General features: G+C 39.1%; 2 protein-coding genes across 11 annotated transcripts; both read right to left on the bottom strand.

Annotated features, from left to right (window-relative positions):
- On the bottom strand, positions 1-23308 carry LOC100746962 (casein kinase I). Of its 10 annotated transcripts, none has more exons than XM_012381859.3 (9): positions 22352-22427; positions 22027-22137; positions 20402-20550; positions 19234-19430; positions 18942-19144; positions 18589-18850; positions 18024-18175; positions 12120-12207; positions 1-1064 (listed from the first exon to the last, which is right to left on the bottom strand). In XM_012381859.3, the coding sequence occupies exons 1-9, from the start codon at positions 22425-22427 to the stop codon at positions 1040-1042; spliced, it is 1263 nt and encodes a 420-aa protein (XP_012237282.1). In that variant the 3' UTR covers positions 1-1039. The 10 variants fall into 10 exon arrangements, with proteins under 10 accessions (XP_012237282.1, XP_012237280.1, XP_012237281.1 ...); XM_012381857.3 differs by having other exon boundaries at positions 286-7606; positions 22352-23308; XM_012381858.3 differs by having other exon boundaries at positions 286-7602.
- LOC112212252 lies at positions 14654-18017 on the bottom strand. The gene has a single exon (XM_024365528.2). It carries the CDS (start codon positions 17965-17967, stop codon positions 16558-16560), a length of 1410 nt encoding a protein of 469 aa, XP_024221296.1. The 5' UTR covers positions 17968-18017; the 3' UTR covers positions 14654-16557.
- Positions 23309-23606: the final 298 nt, after the last annotated feature.

The raw sequence follows: 23606 nt of genomic DNA on the forward strand, positions 1-23606 counted from the left end.
AAAAATCACGTGTCCTTATTGTTGACTCGCCGTTTACGCGGCCGTATTACCATCATACATAAAGGATTAACTTCAAGTCAACATGCGTCCGAATATCAAAAGAAAAAAAGAAAGAAGAAGCAAAAGATGAAAAATGAAAAAAAAGGAGACAAAACTGTACGAAGCAACGGAAAAAGCTCGAACATCTCACGCATTCGTCACATTGTCGTCGACACGTAGTACACGGATTGACGAACAAACAAACGGACAACGACGGTCATCATTTTTTTTCTTGTTTTTTTCCTTTTTTTTTTTACAATTGCACTTCAGTTTAGGAGTTAACGGACTCACATCAAGAATGTCGAGTAATGCAAGCATAATTTCCTTAATTCCCGATCGACCCATCAAAACGTCTAGTCTCTGTTCGTTCCAACGGAAGCAGGAAGTAACCGATAGTACCAAGAAAATCGACGCTTTCCCGAGTATAATGATCGCAATTTTCAGGGAAAAGAACGAAGACTAAAACGCTCTAGTGGGTCAAGGTTCTAGCCGCGAGCAATAGATTAAATATCCGCAAATTTATACGTTTTTCTTTTCCTTTCTCGTCGCACTTATACAATAATAATATCGCGCCGATAAATTATTCCTGCTTTTCTTCTGCATTATATTCAAACGCCAGATTCGATCGATCAATCGATACTCAAAGCGCAGGTCTAAATCTTCTCTGATTTCCATTTTCCTTCTTTTTTCCTTTCTTCCGACCCGTACGCTCTTGCCATCCTCGAAGATTGTACACGCACAATATACAAACACACGACGAGAAACTAAGAAAGAAACGTGTGGCGAAAGCGTCGGTGTTATATTCGGCTTTTTTTCTACAGTGAGAACTCGATTCCAAGGAGAAAATGGAGAAGATCCTTAGAAATGTAATTGAATGAGACACTTTGACTCTCGTTTACGCTCGCCGTTCCGGCTAAGCGTTTTTCCCCTCAAACTCTCGTCAACGGATTAAACTCGACGACTAAATCCGTGTGGATAGCCTAGACGTTTAGTCGATCAGTTAGCCGCTCGTGCTTTTCATCAACCTACAAAGAAAGAAAACGTGAATGCAAGCAAAGGCCGAGTCTCAAAGATGGCAAGAGTCTTTGTTGTTGTTGTTGTTGTTGTTGTATGCGATGAAGAAAAACGAAAAGACTCGTACTAGAATGCAACGAAAGCCACGAATATCGTGTTTCCCTCCGCGGTTCCTCTCGGCACACGCAAAAGTCACGCATATACACACAAACGAATTATGCGTAAAACTATTTCTTTCTCTCGACTTTTCTCAAGCACACGTTCTTTCTATTCTACCGATCCGTAATCCTGCTCTTACGCCTCTTTTTCTTTTGCAGAAACAAGAGTTGCAACACGCAAGTAAACACAATGATAAGATGGTGAAACAGAATAAGAAGAAGAAGGAAAGCAAGGCTAAAGCAGCTCAACTCTTGACGGCTAGAAACGCTTCACTTTGTTTCTCCTTGCACATATAGTACACAAAGGCAGTTTTATAATACTCTTTGTCGGTGTTGCTTTGTTTCTTCGGACATTTCACCTAATTGTTTTCTCCCACTCTTTCTTTCTTATATCGTCCACGCATACTTGTTGCACGCACTATGTAGTACAGTTCGAATAAGTTTCTCGCAATCCATACACGAAGAGAACTTCACCGATCATTCGCAAACATATACTATACACGCATACATACATCGTTCACGATTTATAGTTATTTTCCCTTGAATAGATCATGATAATTGTATATATGTACATATACAAACCATTCGCAATCCATACAATTTCGATTAGTATATTTAAAATACGATTGATCGCGAATTATACCTCAATGCCGTGATCGTCGTGACGCCTCGTCGATGAAGGTCTTCGTAGACGCTTCCCTACTCGTGCCGCAGACCAGTCTACACATGTTCTTTAGTTTGCTCTTGCTTTTCTTTTCCTCTCTTTCCCTTCCTTTCTTTTTCTTTCCGCGGTTCTTCTCCATTTTAAGGAGTCTCGTGTGAATCCACTAGACTCCTTACGCTCGAGAAGAAGAAGAAGAAGGAGGAGGAGAAGAAGTAGAAGAGGAAGGAAAAGAAGGAGAAGAAGGCAAAGAAGAAGAAAAAGAAGAAACTCCGCTAGGCCGAGCGAAATCAAACGCGCACGATCTTTTCTCTTTATCATTTCCTTTCTATTCTACGCTTTTTCTTTCTCATTTCACTTCGATTCAAAGCATCAACGAATTTATTAGCCAGCACGTCGCTTTTAATCGGCTCAATTTGCACCAACGACTATCTTCAGATTCTTTTCATTTCGAGTAAATTGAAATTAAAAATCGTGCTGGAACTTTCTGTTCAATTCGGATACACAGAGAACTGAAAAAACAACGTTTAAACTGCATTTCGTGCGGCGTAAAGGTAATTCATTGTACAATAAAGAGAGGGGGGAGGGGGGGAAGGAAATACCGGGCGCTGGCGCTTCTCCACTCGTTTCTGTTTCTTCTTTTCTGTTTATTTCTTTGCAAAGACTTCGCGTTAATATCGCGACCACGCAATGGTCAAGGAGGAAACGACGAATCGTGACAAGATTAATTCCGTGCGTATCGTTTAGTCATGAGATAGAACTCAAGAATTTCCGCTCGCGCTGGCAGTGTTTGTTCCTTCTGCATTAAAATTCCGAAACGATCCTCGATTCGATGGCCATCATCGGAAATCATCTAAGCCTAACGATCACAAAATTACCTCTAGTTTCGACGCTTTAACTCAATATTTTCTCGTTCGTGAATTTTAACGCTTGATGATTGCACAATTTACAATCTATTTTTAATCATATTCCGAATTCAAGGTCATCGGCCACCTAATACCAACTAACGCAACATGGATACGATCGAATTAAAAACATTTTCTGAGAAACAGAAAGATTACGCGTGTTAATTAAAAAGAAGAAAAAAGAAAAAAAAAAGAAAAAAGATTAAGCAAGACGACGATTGAAGACATCGAAGCGTCAATATCGAACAACAATCGTAAAGATAACGATACAACAAATACACGATGACGACACAACAAATACCACTTCCTAAAATTAACAATGCTTTAGAACAGTGTCGTCATACGATATTTCCCGTTAGTGATTATTAATCAGGTTCGTAATAATATCGATGGAAACGTAATTCGATTAAAGCCTGTTCAAGCTTCAACGCCTTCTATCGCTTCCATCACGCAAAATAATAATGGTTTATCCTCTGCGCGCGTGTAAAACGATAACTACGATTAAACATCTAGATAATTGTGTAACAGTCGAGAATTTTACAAACCAAATAAAGATAAATTCCGATATAGAACTAAGTTAGTAACAAGATTATACCCATCACACGAGTAATAATCGTAAAACGTAACAAAAGGTAAAACGCAATCATAGTATGATTTAGCGTTGCATAAAGCTATTTTACCTCCCTTTTTACCCCGCTAATAGATAAACGGATCGTAGCTGAACAAACTTGGCTGAAATGTTTAATAAACAAACAAACAAAAATATTCTCGTCCTTCTTCTTATACTACAATTTAACCAGGCGGAACACGAGCGCGGAGGATGCGCGAGATCGAAAGGAACGAAAGGAAACGGTAAAGAAAAGATCGCGATACGCAGAGATCCGTGCGATGGATTCGTCGTTTCCATTTTGAATCGTCGAATGAAGATGCCTTTGCAATTTCATTTCGTTCCCGTCTCGAGAGGATCGTTGCAGAATAAGTCGTCCTTTTTATACAAGTTACAACATAGTAAATTTTGTGTGTGTGTGTGTGTGTGTGTAAGTGTAAGTGTAATTAGCGATAGCAGCAGCGGTAGTAATGGTAGTACTAGTTGGTAGTAGTTTAATTAGTTAATAGTTAATTAGTAATAGTAATAATAATAGCAGTAGTAGTACCCTATGAAAAAAATACATAGAAAAACACGTGTCGGTATAATATATATTTATATATAACCTTCTTTTTATATCACGTTTTTTTGTTTTTCATCTTTTTTGTATGTAATGCGCCCACGATACTTTATACAAGACAAGGTCGGTCAAGGGAGGAGGAGGGCGGCAACAGGAAGTGACAGAGGCTGATGGAAGGGTAAAAATGGTGAAGTGAGGTTGAAAAGTGGAAGGATAAAAGGGGAGACACGGGCGATTTCACGGAAGGAGTTTCGCTTCGGTCTTTACTTCCGTTGACTAAACCGGCTTACCTACAAAAACGAATAAACGGCCGCTAGATCTTTGATTTGATTCAAATTTCGTTAACAATTAACGTATGCTTCTATAATTTTCATCTAGAGTTTAATATCTTCTTATACGCTATACAAATAGTCAAGTTTTCATTGAGAATTGGTAGAATAGATTCACCCTAGACTACCATTCTTTAGATTTGAGGCCCTCGCGATGCGATCAATTATTTCTCTTCGGCTTGTTAAATTTAAATTAATCTTTGTCGTGTTCGCATCTGACGAATGTACAGTTATATTACAAAATCGAAGTTATAACGAACGAACGTAATGATATGTATATATGATATAATGAAATCTAACGTAATAAAAAAGAAACGAGTCTATATTCTGATGATTCGATGATGATCGAATTTCAAGCGGATAATCAACGCTGTAATTTTAAGGGAGTTTCTACATTTCAAATTCGAAATTAGCGTCATAAATAAAAGCTATCCAATACATACATAAAGATGATAGTACCTATCCTTACTTAATACGCATTCTACATGTACATATTGATACATGTATGCGTGTACAAAATTTGAATCAAATCGATTAATCAGCCGTCATACACCTCACAGTAAATAAAACGGTCTCGACGACTTTCGATTTTTTATATCCCAAACAAAAAATGTATTTCTCGCGCGAGAACAATCGGTTATTAAGGATTCTGCATTCTCGCGTTTTTCTCTCGGACACTTTCTCGCGCTTGTCCCTTATCCTCTCTCCCTCTTACTCTAATTCGCTAAAGTCGCACGTTCAACGAAATTTCATCAATCAAGGCAATTATTCGCGCTAAAGAGAAACTCGATTTCCGGTGAATTTCTCATGGTACCATTTATGGTCATCGAACCTAGCTGTTTGCTTCTCGCTGCGTGTTTCCAACCTCTGACCGTTTTGATTTTCATAAAAAAAATCAATCTTTCAGGATCATTTGCAATTACAAAACGGAGCACAGACGTTGTCACGTTGCGAGAAGAACGATTCAAGAACCATCGTATCCACGAGAAATATACTCATATGCCAACGATCGTTTCTCTCAACGGAAGTTCGAGATTGATCCTTTTTCCCCTCCTCTGTCCGGGTCTCTCCAATTCGAGCACACGCATACACGTAGGTCGAAATGCAACAACATTGCACACCATCGCGAACACAAAAAAAGAAACACGCATACAGGACACACGACTTGCACAACTAAGTTTGATATCGTTTCGTTATCAACAGAATCTTTGATCCATCTTTCGCCATTCTTGGCAGTTCTCTACTATTACGCGAACCTTTCTCTCTTTCTTAGTTAATCGTTGGTGTACGAACGATATCAAACTCGTAAAACACATTCGTCTCTCGCAACCAGAAAATCGGCAGAATTGTACAAAAAGGAAAAGAGCGAGAGACTGGACAGGGAGAGGAGAGGTACTCGTCAACGAAAAGCTTAATCGTGTATCTTCGATCGCTCGTTTCTACGGTCGTCTTCTCTGTCCGAACCGATGGATTCGACAATTACGCGTAGGAAAAAGAAAAAAAAATACAAAAAAAAAGGATCGAAATTCGTACACGAATCGACACGAATTGTACAGTACGCTCGATCGATATATATTGGCGCGTCTTAATCGTTCCTCGATCACCCCCTTAACTGAAACAACCGACTTATTGGATTTACCTTACAGCCACGCTTTAGTCATCCGCTTTTTTCTCTGTATTTCGGCAAACAGTCACGCTATATACAGGTTCTGTGTCACCGGTACAGATCGCGCCTAGCGCAACGGGTCTTGACTTCGAGTTGGTTTCCTCAAGTTCGGCTCAAAGGAAATTGGATTGTGCGACCGGTGTGACTTGACTTTCGCGGGTCTGTCCGGTTGATTGCGCGAGTGCGTGACTTTCGCCGCCCGAGAACCGTCGTCCAGCCGTCGATGCCGATTTTGTCTATGTACAAATCGTGTTTTAATGTTAATGGGATAGGGGAATAATCTACACGTTTATACAATAATGCTCGACCGCCGGTTCTCGCCGTTAGATTGCGGATATTAATGTGATTTACTGACAATTGTAATTATGCAAAGAAATGTACAGAGTGTACTTAATGTGTAAAAATATAGAAAACATTCAGCATAAAATATCTGTATAACGAGCTTGTGATATATAAAGAGCGAAACAGATCTCTATCTACGTTCCATCCTCTTGGCTGCGTACGTAAGAACGTAAATGTACATAAACATCCGCATTCTACTCGTAATCCTCTTTGATCGATCGTCGAAACGATCACTGCGAATCTGAAAGCTGAAAACTCGAGCCCAATATCGAGGGAATGTTGTTAAGCAGAAAAGATAGTACGAAGATTCTCCCTTTTTTACGGCTTTTTAACACGGACACGCGCATAGTTTCCTATTGGATTTTGAAAAATCACATTCTAAGGATCGTCGATTACGAAGAATTTCATATTCGCCGGACAATTGCAGCTAAGACGAAGATTACAAGTATCATCATCGAAGTCGCGTACTGTACACTCGCCATCTATCCTAAGAATCACGGACCGCGCTCCCACGAAGCGTCCTTAATCGATACAACGCAGAGCTATGTCGTCCCTCTATTTCTAAAAACCAGCAATCCTTCGTGGAAGGATCGTTTCGATATAACGAGTAGTTTCGAGTTCGTTCGCTAAACACAGTGTAATCGTCGCTGTATAAACACATGTCCACGTACATTTAGGAGCAGTCTAGCTCGCTGACTCGTTTCAATTACGAGTCGAAACACGATTCCATTTCTCGTTGGATGGCCCGCTTTGGCAAAGTTGCGTTTCACGTCTGGACACTTGCATCTTCCTTCGTTTGCACGAGAGAACGTTCGATTTCTTCCATTGTTGCGATCCTAGGAGACACACGATGTACCGTAGATCGTCGATCGCGAAACTCCTGCGACTCGTCCTCGAGAAACTCTTTCTCGCCAGTGAACACGTTCGCGTAGATCGTCAACGATCATCGACGAACCGTACTGGTTCATCGATACGACGAAGATTCGCACACGTTTCGTAGATCGTCTAGGAATACCATTTTTGAATATACAAAGAGTAGACGACATCTTCGACCGATGTCTTCCTTCGACTTTCGAGAAACTCTATCCGTCGTGTCTGTCGTATCGGAAGGTCGAAACTCGTGATTACCGATGACGTTGTTGTTCACGATGACGATGATACTGTCGACTAGATCACTGAGAAAGAGGACGATAACGACGAGGACGAGGACGAAGACGAAGATGAAGATGAAGAGAAGTCAGCTATTGCCGTTGTTGTTGATTCACTTGTGTTGAACGCTTGCCAGCCTGCCCAACAGGATGGGTGGGGCCATTGCATTGGCGCTTCCAAAATAAAAGACACACAAAACACGGACATTAGCGCGCTACCGTTCTCGAAGCGTTAAAAAACGACCGAAAAACTTTGCCCTCTCTTTCTCTGCCTCTCCTTCTCTCTAGTTTGTCAGCCCATTTTCATCTCTTTTTCCATCGCTTTGTCGCGTTCGTTCTTTGCACCGCTTAAGGAAATTTTGATTACTCCACGAGCATCGCTTCGTGTTGCTTTTCTATCGTTCTTTTATCGTCCTTTCCTGTCTCAGCGTCAGCGTGCTTTCTTTATACATACATACATCCGCTCCGTTTAATTGTCGCGCGATTGCAACTCACTTTCGCGAGTTTCTTTTTTCTTTCTTTTTTTCTTTCTTTCTTTTCCGTATTTCGTACGAGAGATCGTCGTTAGATTCGTTTCGTTGGTTATCGATTTAAGAGGAAGCCGCGAGTCTCTTTCGACGATCGAAAGGAAATACGTATCCTGTCTTCGAGAGATACTCGTGCACAATCTGGACGACGAAAGGAGCGTACAAGTCGATCGTTTAGAAACAAACGATCGTGGGATCGAGTGTACCAGATCGACCTAAACGTTTCTACGTGACTTCTTTTCTCTCTTTTTTCTTTCTTTTTTTTTTTTTTTGGCTAGAGAGCTTTCTTTTCGAGAAAAGACATGAAAGAAACACGCATTACATGTGTGTATGTGCGAAATGCAGCGACGTGGCAGGATCAAAGGCTTGAAAGCAAGAGACTCGAGAAGCGAGACTTTCGTTTTGACTCGCGACAGGGCTACGAGAGGTCAGAGAGAAGGATCGCAAGGCGAACACGCTGTTTTGTTATCTTTTTTTTTTTTCTTTCTCTTTTCGGTTTCATTTTTAAATGTTCTTAATCCACTATTTCAGTTTTTTCGCCGGTGTCCGCTACCGTGGCACAGGAGATTACTTTCGCCCTCTCTTTGCCTACTTTTGCGATTTAGAATTAGTGTCTTAGCTTTCGGTTACCTGAAAAAAATTCAACGAAAGAACATAAAGCGGAATCCTAGTAAATCGCGATGCCAAATTTCGTATTTGATTTGTCTGTTTTCTTGTCTTTATCTTTCTTTTAAGATTTGTTTCTTTCTACCACATTAAATTATCAAGTATCGTTTTTGTCTCGCGACAAAATATTTAGAGAGAGAGAGAGAGAAGAGAGAGATAAGAGAGAGAGAGAGAGAATGAAAGAAAAGAGAAAATGAAAGAAACGAATAAGAAAAAAGAAATAAACGTGCGTGCGTGCATGCGCAATCCTCGAACGCCCAGCCAGTGCGTCGGTCTGCCCAATGCGAGGAATTTTGTGATCATCGAACGTGTTTTTTAGCTCTCGCGAAGATATGTTTACGGCGTTAGAAATATGCTGTTATTAAACTGTTTACGGAAACAGTTCTAATCTCTATCAACCTCTATTAGTCTCTATTAATCTCTATCAACTTTCCACGATTTACCTTGAACTTTGTGTATTTACCTTCTTCCGATAAAGTCTCGTACAATTCTGATGAAATCGCTTAATCGCTTTCCAAAGTGTACAACGTTCGAGACGATAATATTAATTAGGTGTATCATTGCTCATTATACTATTCAAGCGTTCGTAATAAAACCAAACAAAGAATCAGCGATGGAATACGTAACTGGAACCATTTACTCAACTGTAAACACCGAGTCTCATAAAACAGCTTTAAGATTGAACGTTTAAACAAGTCCGATCAACGAACTTTATACTTGTAATCTTCAGACGGTATATACATAACTATTTTCTTTTAATGAAAGACAATTACATAATCTTCTATCTATCGTTATCATGCAGCTATCTATTGAGCAGAGTGCGAAAAGCATTAACGAAAGTTCGACGCGTTTGTTGGTTGAATTGTTTCGACAAGATTACACACAGAGATTCGAATATCTTATCACCGTCGCGAAAGAATAACAATCACCAGTCGAGTTGCAATTTTTCTGTCACTATGATATTCCCAGAATGCTATTGTTCGGAACATATTCTGTTCTCAAAGTTATCGGTCACAGACCTAAGAAATGAAATTTTCGCCTCTGACTTGCGAAAGCCGCGGATACGAAGTGAAATCAGTTTTGGTTACATGTCACCATCTCTCCGTACAAGATCGAATACAACTTGCCTTATCACATCGCTTAATTTACTCTATTATTTATACTATTTGCGATTCTTTCAAATGGCTAAAGGTCGATAGAGAGCACTGTAGAAAATTGGAAAAATATTTTTTTACTTATTTCTAACGCAGACTATATCTTGCTCGATACGCTTCTAGAGTTTAAACTATGTTTATAATAGATAGCGTTACGCTCAGAAGAGCATTCCGCGTCGAACGATAAAGTGGAGTAAGCAGTTGCCAAGCAGAATTTCATAATCGTTCAGTCGGCGCAGCGATTCGGCTTCCCTCACTTTTCCGTTATGCTTCTATTCGCGACACATGCCGCTGAATAACTTGGAAACTGAGCGCAAAAGTAGACACTTTCGCAATACGCGATTCGTGTTTTTCATCACCTTTTCCTGGTCGACATTAGGCATCCCGATCGGCGTGAACGATGCACGCGATTCGTGAATTTCTTAACGTATAAGAGAATAAAATTGTATCATACAAGAATTTCTATTACAATACAAGAATTCATCGAAGAAATTGCTCGACTCTCGGTGACATCGTTCACGTTGCATCCGAAATTCACGCTATCGGTACATGGTAGAAGAAAGTGAAGGCGAAATTATAAAATGTACAGCGATTCGCGAGCGTGGAGGACAGAAGTTGTCGCGTGGCTGTACGCCGCGTTCGTTTCCGCCTTTTTAGTATGCAAAGTAATGTACACGGGCGTATTTTGAAATGTCACGCAAGGAAAAACCATCCCAGTGCACCCGATGTAGCAGGCAAGTAGATTTCAACGTTGCATTTGGAAAGAATCTTTTTTCTTCGAGGGCAAAAAAAAAAAAAGAAACAAAAGAAAGAAACGATAAAAAAGGAAATCTTGTGATTTTTAATCGAAGAAGTAACATCGTAGCTGCAAATTTACAAGACGATTCTTTCCAAATAACGAAAAGTGCACTCCCTCTCCTCTCTCAACATCTCTCCAGATCTCCATCGATCGAGGAAGAACCATGCCACGGTATCAAGACACCAATCTACCAAAAAGGTGACCTGCCAAATTAGAGCTCAATGCAACTAACACTGACATCCATCGTCGAGATCTAGTTCGCAAGCAAAATAATCTCTTTATTGCGAATAATCACAGTTCGATGAAAAAAAAACGAGTTGCGCAACTTTTCCCCGAGTTTATATCGATTACGAAATATACTCGGCGCAATCCGTTCTGTTTTTTCTTTTCTTTTTTTTTTTTTTTTATCGTTCTTTACAAAACTCTTCCATGGCAAGAAACCGATTTTTATTCTATCCGTAATTTTGTTGTATTTTCATCGTACATCCAGAATCGGACGATACAAACGAAAACGTAAACGAAAGAAGGTAACGTGACGACGTGCGCACGAGCTAGATGATACGAGAGACAAGTGGAGACACTCTAGACGCGATGAGAATTACGTACAACTTCTGGAAATCGTCGCACCCGTTTAAACAACGATTTACGAATGGTGAATCAAAGTGACGAACCGTGACGTGATAGAAGAAACTTGCAGCTTCTATTAAGAGATCTTGTGAAACTTCACTTGCGATGCGATGTTTGCCCGTACTTTGTGCAACGTTCCATGCAATCTCTAATGGCAGCACCAAGTGTAACAAGCTCGATTAATCTTTACAGGTGTACCGAAACCAAATAATATAGAACGCATACAATTATTATTATTATTATTATTATACGCGATCGTTTTTGCACGGTGCGATCATTGCGACGGACAAATCTGAACGTTTAATCGTTCACACTTGACCGATGTTTCGCATTAAACCTTTCGAGAGCAATAGGATCGTAAGATAACTTTTTAGAAAGATTACTGGATTGTAATTGTAATTTCTCTAACATCATCGAGACCAATCGAGAAGTTGTCGTTTTTAATTTTGCCAGCAATTATTTTACTAATTAAAGACTCTGTCCCTGGTAGCCACGTTTTGTCTCCGAGCTTCTCGATTAGAAACGGATTTCAGAAACGGAGAGAAAAATCTGTCTCGAAAGGATTAAGCTACTCTATCGTTCGTTTGCAGAGAGAATAAAGGGTGTTTCATAAAATTGCAAACGAACGATATTAAAATTCGACGAGTTTGAAACGGTGAAATATATCGAATTAAGTGCAAATGGTTAAACGTTCGCTGTGGTATTGACTCGAAAACGGGATGTTAATCGTATAGAGAAGCTCCGCGGACGAAACACCAGAACATCAAGATCGAGTTCGCACACGATCGGTACAATTACGACACGACCGGTTACGAGATAGACTACGACAGTTAAAGACCACTCCCTAAATACTAGTAGAGCGAGTTATACTTAGGTGCTTTATCCGCGGCGACGTTTTGACGTGATATAGCAACTCACTTGGTCTTCGGTTGCATCTCTCCTGCAGCCGCGTCCCTACGGTGCAACCTCATGCTGACTCTTCGTTCCTGGCCACCTGCGCCCGACGCTGTAATACATCAGCAAAAAGCAAACAATGCATGAATATCGGCATTTTTTCCATTTTTCCATTTCTATGGTGCGTCCTTTGCTAAACAAACTTATCGCATACGTATAAACATCCTTTTCTCGTTCTACTTCTACATGTATATAACGATTAAATTTACGTAAATCGTATCCAAGTCCAATGTCTAGGCCATCAGGCTGAAATAAATAAATACATTTAACGTACATGTAACGCGTTAATTAACTCGTTATCTTATCGCGTCGAATAGCACAATTCATCGATAGAATATTTCACATTTCGGCGTAATACGAAATATTTAAAGAGTCGAGTAAACTGATTCCTGATACGTGCAGTCCCTGGACATTTCATTTTCGAATGGCTTCATTTCTTTCTATTTTTACTTTCTTCTGTTCGCCAGTTTTAAATACAAAAGGAGCTGCCACGGATAAAAGTATATACCGTTGCATTCTCACAAAGACGAATTTTTAGTCGATTTTTAGTACCGTAAATCCTAAGAAAAAAATCATTCTGACTGAACCATGTAATTCCGAGGAAAAAGAATATCGAACTTTGATTTTGACGATTTAATCGGCTTTAAATCTTCGTATACATTATGGTCGTGCAACGTGAAACCAAAGTAAGAAGCAACGAAATAGAAACAACACTGGCGTTGCAAAACTAAACGTGTCTTAAATGACTATAATACGCATGTTATACCTACCATAAGCGAACGTTGCGTCACATACGAGACAAGTTTTGAGACGATATGTCGCTCGTTCGAGGATCCTGACGACTACCGAGCACAGTTCAAGGGAACACTAAGATCTATTCAAACTACTCTATTAACCTATGCAGTAAAAACACGGTAAATTATTTATAGGAAGTTGAATCTGCAAGTTCGGGATAAAAAGCTTGGATATATTTATATCGCGACGCTTCCTTGAACTCTATCGATCACTTCACCAGGTATCGAATTCAGATTGGAAACAATAATAACATGCTCCTTTCTTGGCTAGTTGACGCAGACTAAAGAAAAATCGATCCCCGGGGTATTCAGACATGGTATTGTATAGCCTTTGTCGTGTTTCTTCGGCGAAACATAATTGTAGGAATAACGATCACCGTGAAGATCGAAATTTTCGTAGAAAACCGCCTATTCTATTGTTGGTGAAAGTTTATATTCTCGTAGAAAAAACGCGATGAATTTCTGGATTTTTCTTACAAGATCGATCGTAGAAAGGATTGACCACATGATACAGGGACGACGAACGATATTTCACGCTTGGCAATTGAAATGGAAAAAGTTGTATATTGACAAAATACGTAATAACGTGAAGACAGATGATGCGATTAGGATTGAAAAAATAAAAAAAAAAATGAAAAAAAAAAGAATGGACATTATCCGCGATCGTGATCGAGTGGAAATGATATTTCTCTCGAGGAACACAGCAAGTTGGTTTTTCCATTCAAGCCAAGTGAGAAGAAAATTTTGACGAGGATTATCGACAATGTCGTGTGGTGAAATAAATAAAGAGACCAGTCCTTGAATGGAAAAACATTTATTTACTACTTTCTCTCCATCATCATCATCATCATCACCATCGTCACTATCAATTAAAAAACAGAATGATTACAAACAGATGCGCAATTGCCGGAGGCTCCTTGGATGAGAAAGAAATACACAGAAGGAAGATAGATGATAGAAGAAAAATAAGGTGAACAAGAAAAATATATGCATAATCAAGGAAAAAACTTAACGACGATGCTCAGGATCCAGCGGTTAGGAAGAAGTCACCGAATCATCGGAGTTTCAGAGGACCTGTCGAACGAAAGAAGCCCTCGAGACTGCGATTCGCGCGGCTAGAAGAAGTAGAAAACTATGCTTTAGCGTCTCTATCTAAGCTTTGGTAACCTTTCTGGGATCTCGAGGGGCTTCTTTTCGTCGGTTCGAGATTGGTCACTGCGAGCAAACGAGTAACGATTCACTGTGAACAGAGGATATATGAAAGGTTTAGATACGATGGTGAATACTAACTATGCTCTTCAAAAGAAAAAAAAAAGGAAAAAAACAGATAATGCAATTTTTTGTAGAATTCATCAAATGCATAAAAAAGGGGTTACTGCAAAAAAAACTAATAATCGGGTTTCTAACGAGATGAAATGTTATACGAAATGTTATACGAATGAAACACACACTGATAATAAAGAGAGCAATTTCCTTTTTGCAACAACCCCATAATAAATGATTCGACAAGAATGGAATTTTAGCAAATCTTTTGGCAATTAATCCTCTCGTGTCAAACGATCCTTGCTTCTTCCGTCACGCCGGATTCCCAAAAACGACACGTAACACGTCCGCAGCTACGAAAAGATGAGAGTTTGTAATTGTTCAACTTATGAAATCACTAAAGAATCAGAGAAAGAATCTCTCGTCTCCCTCTTTTCCTTCTTAAAAGGAGGGCAACCATTGAATGCGTGAAGAACAGAAGGTGCTGTGGACGATTACAATGTTAGGCGTATCACGACAAAACAATCGGAAAACTGCCAATATAAACGAACGTGACAATATCTGGTAAAGCTATCTTGTTAATTATGATGCGAGTTCGGTGCGAGCAAAATTTTCAGCCTCACAGTTCACATTCAATACCTTCGCTTTTCGCTTCGAATACGTAATTTCGATATACGTAATTCCATACGTTCCTCTCTTCTTCTCTTTCTTATTGGCTCGAACAAAATTTCTCAAGCTTCTGGCGCTAGTAATCGATATTACGATAATTGAAACCGCTAATTTAAGTATTAACACGAACTCTGAGGCTCTGATAATAGTCGGCTCGATGATAAACGATTATTGTGCGTTTCGAGCTTCTCTAACTAGCGACATTAATGCGTAATGAGTAATGATTTAAGAAAAAGAAAAAAAGATACGACGCCTTACAAAACTAACTTTCGACGATATAAAAGTTACGTAGAAATTACTTGTTTACGAGTATCTGCTCGAATTTCTTTTTTGGACAAAAGCGTTTGGATGCGGCGCAAGCTCCATTTATCGTGCGAACTTCCGACGCCCTCGAACCGCGCTACGAGTCGAAATGCAACGTTCGATAAGCGTGCTTTTCGTTTCTCGCAAATTCCACTTCGAAAGACGAAGCGTCTAAGTTCGCATAAATGCAAACATTTCGCACACGATAGCATAAAACATCAGGCGTATTCAATACGTGAACGTATCAATAGGAGGCGATAGTAAATGTCACGTCATCCGAGTAGATACCGTTGGAACGTTTTAGCCGCAAGTTTACTCGCTATATAAAGATACGTACACCGTGACACGCGAGTAGTATTTGGTAATATTGCGTAACACGATTATATGAAAATATATAAACATGCTGAATGCGTGTCTCGTTAGCTAACAGAGTTATCCTCCTCTTTTCGCCAACTATGATTACACATCGCTCGATCGACCATGTATGTATGCGGTACGTTGTTATGCCATTCGATGGATTATTTGTTTTAGCTCTCTGTACATCCGATGAGGATCGTTCGTCGCTTACATTTAGTCAGTCGTTAGTTTAAAGGCGGTTTTTCTCTTTTTTTTTTTATAAAGGCATTTATCAGTCAGAATATGTAGGACGGGTCCGCGTATTATTCTTGCCACTCGACGTTTCATAATTCTGAGAATAGAATTTTTTATAGCGAATCAGCAAAAGGACTCGTTGGTAACGGTGGGATGTTTCGTGGCTGGCGGACGAAGAAAATAGAGATATCAAAAAATATCGAGTTTCTTAAGAAGATTCAAAAATGGCAGTGGTATAATAAAAATATATTATCTTAAAGAGTTGTAGAGATGGAAAAATTCACCAGTAAATAGTAGAGAATAACAAATCTAACAAGTACACTTTTTGCGTTCCTGAAAGGTATCCTAATTTGTAAAAAAATATTTGTCGAGTACAATATTGAAAGCTCATATAATTTAGTAGTAGAATACCTTGAAACAGGTTCTACGACACAACCTGACGAGTATAGATATACGAATCGCAATGTCGATGTTTTCAGGTCATGAGAAAAGATGGAGTTGATCCTAATCCTAAACAATAGAAGTGGTATTGGTGCAATAGTAGATTCAGTAATATTTACCCATTGTAATATTTCGTATCATAATTCTCACTTGTTCTAAGTGAAACTAGAAACGTAGAGATTCAATCTTACCGGCCCTGACACGGTCAGGGAAGTGTATAGAAAATTCTTGGCATAACAACATACGAAAAATACCAGTATGAATATTAATATCAATAACAAAGATTGCTACGTGCGTGATGTAGATTTTTCATAAATATAAAGTGCGTTCAGAACATAAACTTAGATGCATACACAGAGAAATATGTCAAAAAGAATTCCCTTTAATATACCAAGTGTACCGTGCAGTATATCATAGCCCACAGTTTCGTTCGAACGGGTAGCATGACTCAAAGCATCTAAATTCGCTATAGTGACTACCCAATCCACGATATGCTCTTTCTTTTCAGACCCAACAACTTCTTGCAACTTTCGTGAAATATCGTTTTCGGTGACCAATGGGGGTTTCTCTGTGTCTTTATCTTCCGGTGGCTTGTTATTGGTATTTTCATCGGGCAATTTGTTTTGCTCATTTATTACACGAACCGTACCTCCATCCTCTAATAAAACTGTAACCTCTTTCTCATCTTTCTGATCGTTCGAAATCAGCTCGACTTTGTTCGTATCGTCTTGCTTATGCGAAATATCGAGATTCAATTCAGTTTGTAGGCGGTCGAGCAGCAGATTTGAAGTACTCTCGAGAATCTCGTTCTTATATTGTTGGCACAAAAAATACTCGCACTTTTCTCGACCGCTCAGTGGTCGTTCGTATTTATTTCGTTGTTTGATTCTGCGCTGCATGAGTAAAAAATGCCAGCTTCTTCGAACACGTTGAAAGAAATTCGGCCGCTTTCGTGCTTTGTTGGCGGACGAATCCATGGACTTTTTTGACTTCTGGGAAGAATCGAGACTTCTTTGTTTCCCGTGAAAAAATGCTTTCGAACGTTCCTCGAACAACAGATCCAAACTTTTCGAATCTTTCGCCGACAAATCTATGCTCCTTTCCAACGACTCTAAGCTTCTGTGCGTTTTTTCTTTGTTATTGAAAGAAAAATTTCGTTTCTTCTTGGCGGATGCTTCTTGCAACAACTCGCTGCTGCTTATCTTGAATATCTCGCCTTCCTTCTCCAGAAATTCTACGTTTCCGGAATCTCGACGAGCATCGTGAGCCGAGACATGATGTCGGCCACCAAGTGTGGAACCCTTTTGCTTCCTATCATCGTGATCAGCGCCGCCTTTGTCTTTATCTACGCCACCGAAACAGTTCAACGAGCCCCCGGATGCTGCTACGTCACCCCCGTGGTCAATCTTTTTCTCGTCGAGCGTAAGACGATCGAACATCATCACTTCGAAATTTATGTCTTTCTCAGCTTTATATGATTGAAAAAAATAAGTCTGTTTGTCTGGTTGACGAAATGATACGCTCGGACTACTATCGGGTAATCTGTTCGCTATATAGTCACGGGACGTGCTACAATTTAAATCGACACGATTCGGGGTTGGTTCGCGGATTCCTAAACTAAGACCCGCAATGTCCAGGGATGCTTCCGGCGCTGTTCTAACCGGCGACGATTTAAACGTACTGAACTGACATGGATTCGCGCGTGGTGTTTCGTTGCCAGTGAGCTGCGGATGCTCGACTACGAGCCGCATTTTTTGCTGAGTTATAACCGGCTTAGGACATAATTTTGGGTAGAACTGTGGTTTACCTTGAAGATCGCTCTCCTGATTGTCCTGATCACGAAGAGCGTCTATCGCCTCGCGTTTTTGCCGCATGCTTCTCAAATTCGTGGTTGTTCCACCCACAGTCGGGCCCACCGTTCCCACTGATATGTTTGCCAAACACTGCCGTGTATAGGGCCTGTAAAGAAAAATATCATCTTAATAATAAACAATTTACACATTCTACCAATTCATTCTGGGGTCCTTTATTTAAATAACTAGCAATTCTTAACATCAAAAAATTGCTTCAGAATGTAATATAAAAGAAAGTACGGAGAAAATACAGAAAAAAACACGATATATTAGAGAGAGAAAAAAAGTGTCGAATCTATTTGATTATTCGTGTTGTTAAACACGACTGTTTCCCGATTCATTGACCCACCCGCTAAAAATAGAACGCACTGGGTAATGAAATGACCATGCTATTTATACGCATGGAAAGACGGCGTGGTAGACAGATGCGATTGCTAGCATTTTCACGTCTAATTTCATATGCAAATGGTTTGCGGTTCGCGAATATACAGCCCGTTCTGTCATGTCCGAAACACCAACCTAGATCGATGTTCCTGATCGTTATTGGTCCCAGAAGGCAGCGCCACGTTCGTGTGTTGTGACTGCATAGGTGTTTGTTGCGTCGAAGATAATGTTTGTTGCCTCACGTTACCAAATTTCAGCATATTCCAATCGAAGACGTAATCGTATGTGAAGCCCTGACCGTGGAACAGCGTCCGGAAGAGTTGTCGAAGATACGAGTAGTCAGGCCTTTCTTCAAATCGTAGTCCTCGACAATACCTTAGGTATGACGCAAACTCTACTACAATAACAAAAAGCGATAACATCCATTCTGATCATGTTTTCATGAATATGATGCAGAATATAATAGTTTATGGGAAAAGAAAATTTACCAGGATAACCCTTGCATAATTCTTCGACAGGCGTAGACATTTTCTTTTCAGAAATACGTTCATACTTTTGTCTTTTAGTCGCCGCTTTCAAACCTTGCCAGGGCAAGCTACCCCTATTGAAGTACATAAGAACATACCCTAAGGATTCAAGGTCGTCTCGTCGTGATTGTTCAATTCCCAGATGTGTATTAATACTCGCATATCTATTAATACACATAAATGAATTTCTTCGTATTAATTAAGGAACGCTACAACGTTAAAACAAATTAAGCTATGTATTAAATAAACAAACCTGGCTGTTCCTGTTAAATTCTTGTTTTCTCGATAGGGTATGTGTTTGTGAGTACGGCCATCGCGGTATTTTTTAGCCAATCCGAAATCTATAATATACACGAGATTTCCCTTCTTTCCCAAGCCCATCAAAAAATTATCTGGTTTGATGTCCCGATGGATAAAATTGCGACTATGAATGTAATCCGTTCTACATATCTGTTGGAATTAGAATACAGAGAAACATTGTGTGGTTTAACGCATTGTTGTCAACGTTTTGATTACATGTAAAAAGAAACATGTACATTCGGAAAGATATCGTAAAAATTAAGTAAAGAATCAATACGCAATAAAGAAAAGAAAGGAAGGAAGTTATATTGCATTCAGTTACGCTTTATGGCCATAGTCGTTATCTCCGATAATAATTATTGCACGTGAATATAATTAATATATAATACAGAACAAACATGCGATTAACCAGGCCATGGAAGTGTTTTACTAAAAATCCCCAATTAATGAGCAATAATGGTTCAACAGGAAGAAAAAACTATAGGGGTACACTTGCTTTTCTCTAAATCTGCTCTATCCTTAGACAGATTCCCAATACAATTCTTTCTTAAAAGCATTTTACTTCCAAGTAAAACTTTATATGCTAGCCTTAGTGCCTCATTAAATAACGTTTTTGTTGAGATCAGAAAAAGCTTTGTTATCACCCGACACAATTGTTGACTGATAAGAAAGTAATTTATATTGTAATTTATTTCAGTAACAGAAAACAGAATGACAAATACTTGCATATAATCACAACGTGAACTTTGAACGTTACTAACATATGTCTTGTAATTACAATGATATTACAGAAACAGATATAAAAGTCCTTGTTTGAACAAAGAAAGATAAAACTACATATATAATTATTTATTTTTTATCAAGTCATGAAACAAATTCACATATTCAAAATGTGTAATACAAAATTATAGGAATAATTGCATATCTGAATAGAAATAGTTTAAAACACAACATAACTTTCTATGAGAAACAAATAGCGTAGAAATTACTTGAAAAAGATCACGTAAGTATAGTTAAACTTAACATAGAAATTCTGTACAGACCAAAGCAATAAAAGGGATACACGTTTCTTAAGAAAAATTATGAAATATTTTAGTTTCAACAAAAAAGCTACTATTTACCAATTGATCGGCGAGAAGCAAGACCGTTTTCAAAGAAAAACTTCTTGAACAAAAATTAAAGAGATCCTCCAGTGATGGACCAAGTAGCTCCATTACCATTACATTGTAGTCACCTTCTGAGCCACACCATTTTATAGTTGGTATACCAACTGAAATGTTATAACAAATATGTTTTGACAATGATATAAGTATAATTTAAGTTGTATTAAAGTTTACAAAAGTAGAAAATTCGTTTGGTTATGAATACAAATTTTATTCTTGCATCAAACATGACTGCACGTTAATATTTAATTTTTTTTAAGGAATTAATGTTTAAAGAGTATCGAAAAATACTGAACAAATTAAAAAAAAAAGACAGAATTGAAGTATTTATATGATTAACTTACAAAACAAGATATATATATATGTTTTATTAATAGAAACATCAAATGTTATTAACTGTTAAAAAAACAAACAGAGATTGACATTGACGTATGAAAATCAACTTGGACATTAGGTTTTAAACTACGCGATGAAAGCATGATGTATAAAGATTACGTTACAAAAATTATAAATATTATTTTACATTAACGGCTCTCTTTATTTAGAATACGAAATATTTTCATGCACTCGAGGACTTATTATTCATGCGCATTGCGTGGTATTTTTTAAGACACCTAATGCATGCTTGTTTTAACCAAACACATATCGCAATAATCGCGAATAATATTTTCTACCTTTGTGGAACACATTTTCTATCAGAACTCGCAAAACAATGTTTATTTTTACCGTCGTTATTGTAACTATATCTAATTTAAAATTCTTTCCGCCATTCTAGGAATAGTTCACTAATAATTTTACGTTCGCTGTAAAAATCACCACGAACACAAAATGAAACAATGGCTTCTTATAATTTGGCTTCCTTAAAATATTTTATATAATCGATAAAAATTAATTGTACACCTTTCTTTCTAACCCCAAAACTAAGAATTTGTCTATTTGTTGAAAATGGCGATTAGGCAGAAGTACGTCATGGAAGGATCAATATTAAGTATTTATAAGAATTACTGTTAATAATAGATAAGATTCGTCCAACGAAAACATCCAAGTCTCCTCAAAACAAAAAACCTCACATAAACGTCACACCAAAAGCAAGCATCGAAGCGTTTACACTTTTGTGCAAAAATTTTAAAATATTGACGGTTTTAGAATATTGTTATTTACCGATAGCTATTAGCAAAGGATTAATAAACGCATTAGCGACATTTTATTTATATACGTCTCATCATAAAATAGAATAACATAAACAGCTCGTGTATACAAATATCGTATATCGGAATAATTTAGTTTATGAAATTCAAACATAAATATGTAAACGTTGGAACGGTAAAGTTTCTTATTGTCACAAAGAACAGAGAATAAAAGAGAGGAAGAAAGGAGTAATACAAGGGGAAAAGAGAGGGGAGAGGAAAAGAGAGAGAGAGAGAAAGAGAGAAAGAAAGAGAGTAGGTTCAGTGGCCAGACCAACCAGCTGTCCAACAAACACAAAATTCTGACAGTTCTCGGGTGACGGTGTAAGTTTCAGAACGTTCGATGACACATGAAACCAAGTCGGAGCATTTAATAACGAACAAAAATTTACTTACCACCACCTTGCATCATTCTGTAGAACTTGGATTCTATGTGTAACTGCGGATGCCGCGTTTTTATACATTCTAGCTTGATGGCGACTTCCTCGCCGGTGGAAATATTGGTACCTAAGAACGAGAAAAAGGCCAAAGGCCCGGTCACGCAGTAATAAGAAAAAAAGGGAGAAAAAGGTGAAAGAAACGTGTATAGGTGCACGGGGGAGTTGGCGCGTTGATGCGTGTCGTAGGGCAAATATGTAACTGTCGTGTGGGTAGACGGGTGGATAGTGGGGAGGTGGGGGAGATGTAAGTAAAAGGTAAATGTCGAAAGTAAAAGAGTTACCTAGATAAATGTCGCCGAAGGAGCCGCTCCCGATTTTCCGTCCGAGCCGGTACTTATTTCCAACGCGTAGCTCCATCCTCTAGCCTCGCGGGGCTCACGAAGAAAAGTAGCACGGGGCAAAACGCGACTTTAGGCAGCCGACTCGAGGAGCGCTCTCCGTGGCTCCGTTGGTGCGCTTTAAACGAGACTTGGCTGCCGTGTTACAAACTGGACGGGGCCTCCATCTTTGCTCGCGTCACCGATCGCGAACCTACAGGCATTTCTTCTTTCTCTCCTCGAAGGAATACTGTTTCTTCTTGCTGCGATGGCGGTCGCGCTGATGATGGCGCTACTGTCGTCGTTGTCGTTGTCGTCGTGTTGTTGACGGCGCTGCGATTGCTAATGTTGCTGCTAGACCACAGAAATCACACTCACCATTCACCACTACCGAACTGGTGACTCGTACGGCCAAAAGACTTGTCGTCTCCGAGAGGAGGTGGTGGCTGACCGCTCGTCCTTATAGTTTGCGAATTTACCCAATTTGAATATACACTGCGAATAACACTACCGGATCTTGCCAAGTATGTCGATCCGGATAGATCAGTGCGTACCCACCAATGGGAGCACGAACCGCGTAAGGGCATCTGCCCTTTCGCTGCGCGGATCTGCACTGGAGACCGAATGGCGCACAATTATGGCCGTCTAAGATTCACCAATCACGATCCACTTCTTCCAACACCTTTGTCGTGAACGAACCTTTTTATCCAACTTTCAATTACAAGATTCGACTGTCCACTCGGTACTATTTTATCATGACACTCTATCACTTTCGCTCACTTTCTACAACGCGTTACTCAATAAGTTCTATTCTACTGTTGCACGCTCGCTATCTCCCAACCGTGACTATACCACAACGACGAAACACGATGAAGACATACGGACGCAAGCGCGACCAGCATTTCGACACGCCTGAAAAACGTCTGCGCCATCTAGCGAACACTGGTTAAATCATGATCGATAGTATTTCCTGTCTACTCTCCACGATTAATCGATATGTTCTTTTACGGTTTCAATCCTATCAGTGCCTTTCAATTTTTATGTTTCAAATTTCAATCCTCCCCTCTTGTTTCAAAAAAAGACAACTTTTAAAGGGAAATTTGATGGGAAATTTAAAATTAACGATAGTAAACTACGATTAGATAAAAAAAAGACGAAAAAGTTTATTTATAAGTAATCGAAATACATATATTTTCCTCAATTTTTCCAGAAGCAATTT

Source organism: Bombus impatiens, unplaced genomic scaffold (assembly GCF_000188095.3).
Source record: "Bombus impatiens unplaced genomic scaffold, BIMP_2.2 scf_0136, whole genome shotgun sequence".
Classification (NCBI taxonomy): domain Eukaryota; kingdom Metazoa; phylum Arthropoda; class Insecta; order Hymenoptera; family Apidae; genus Bombus; species Bombus impatiens.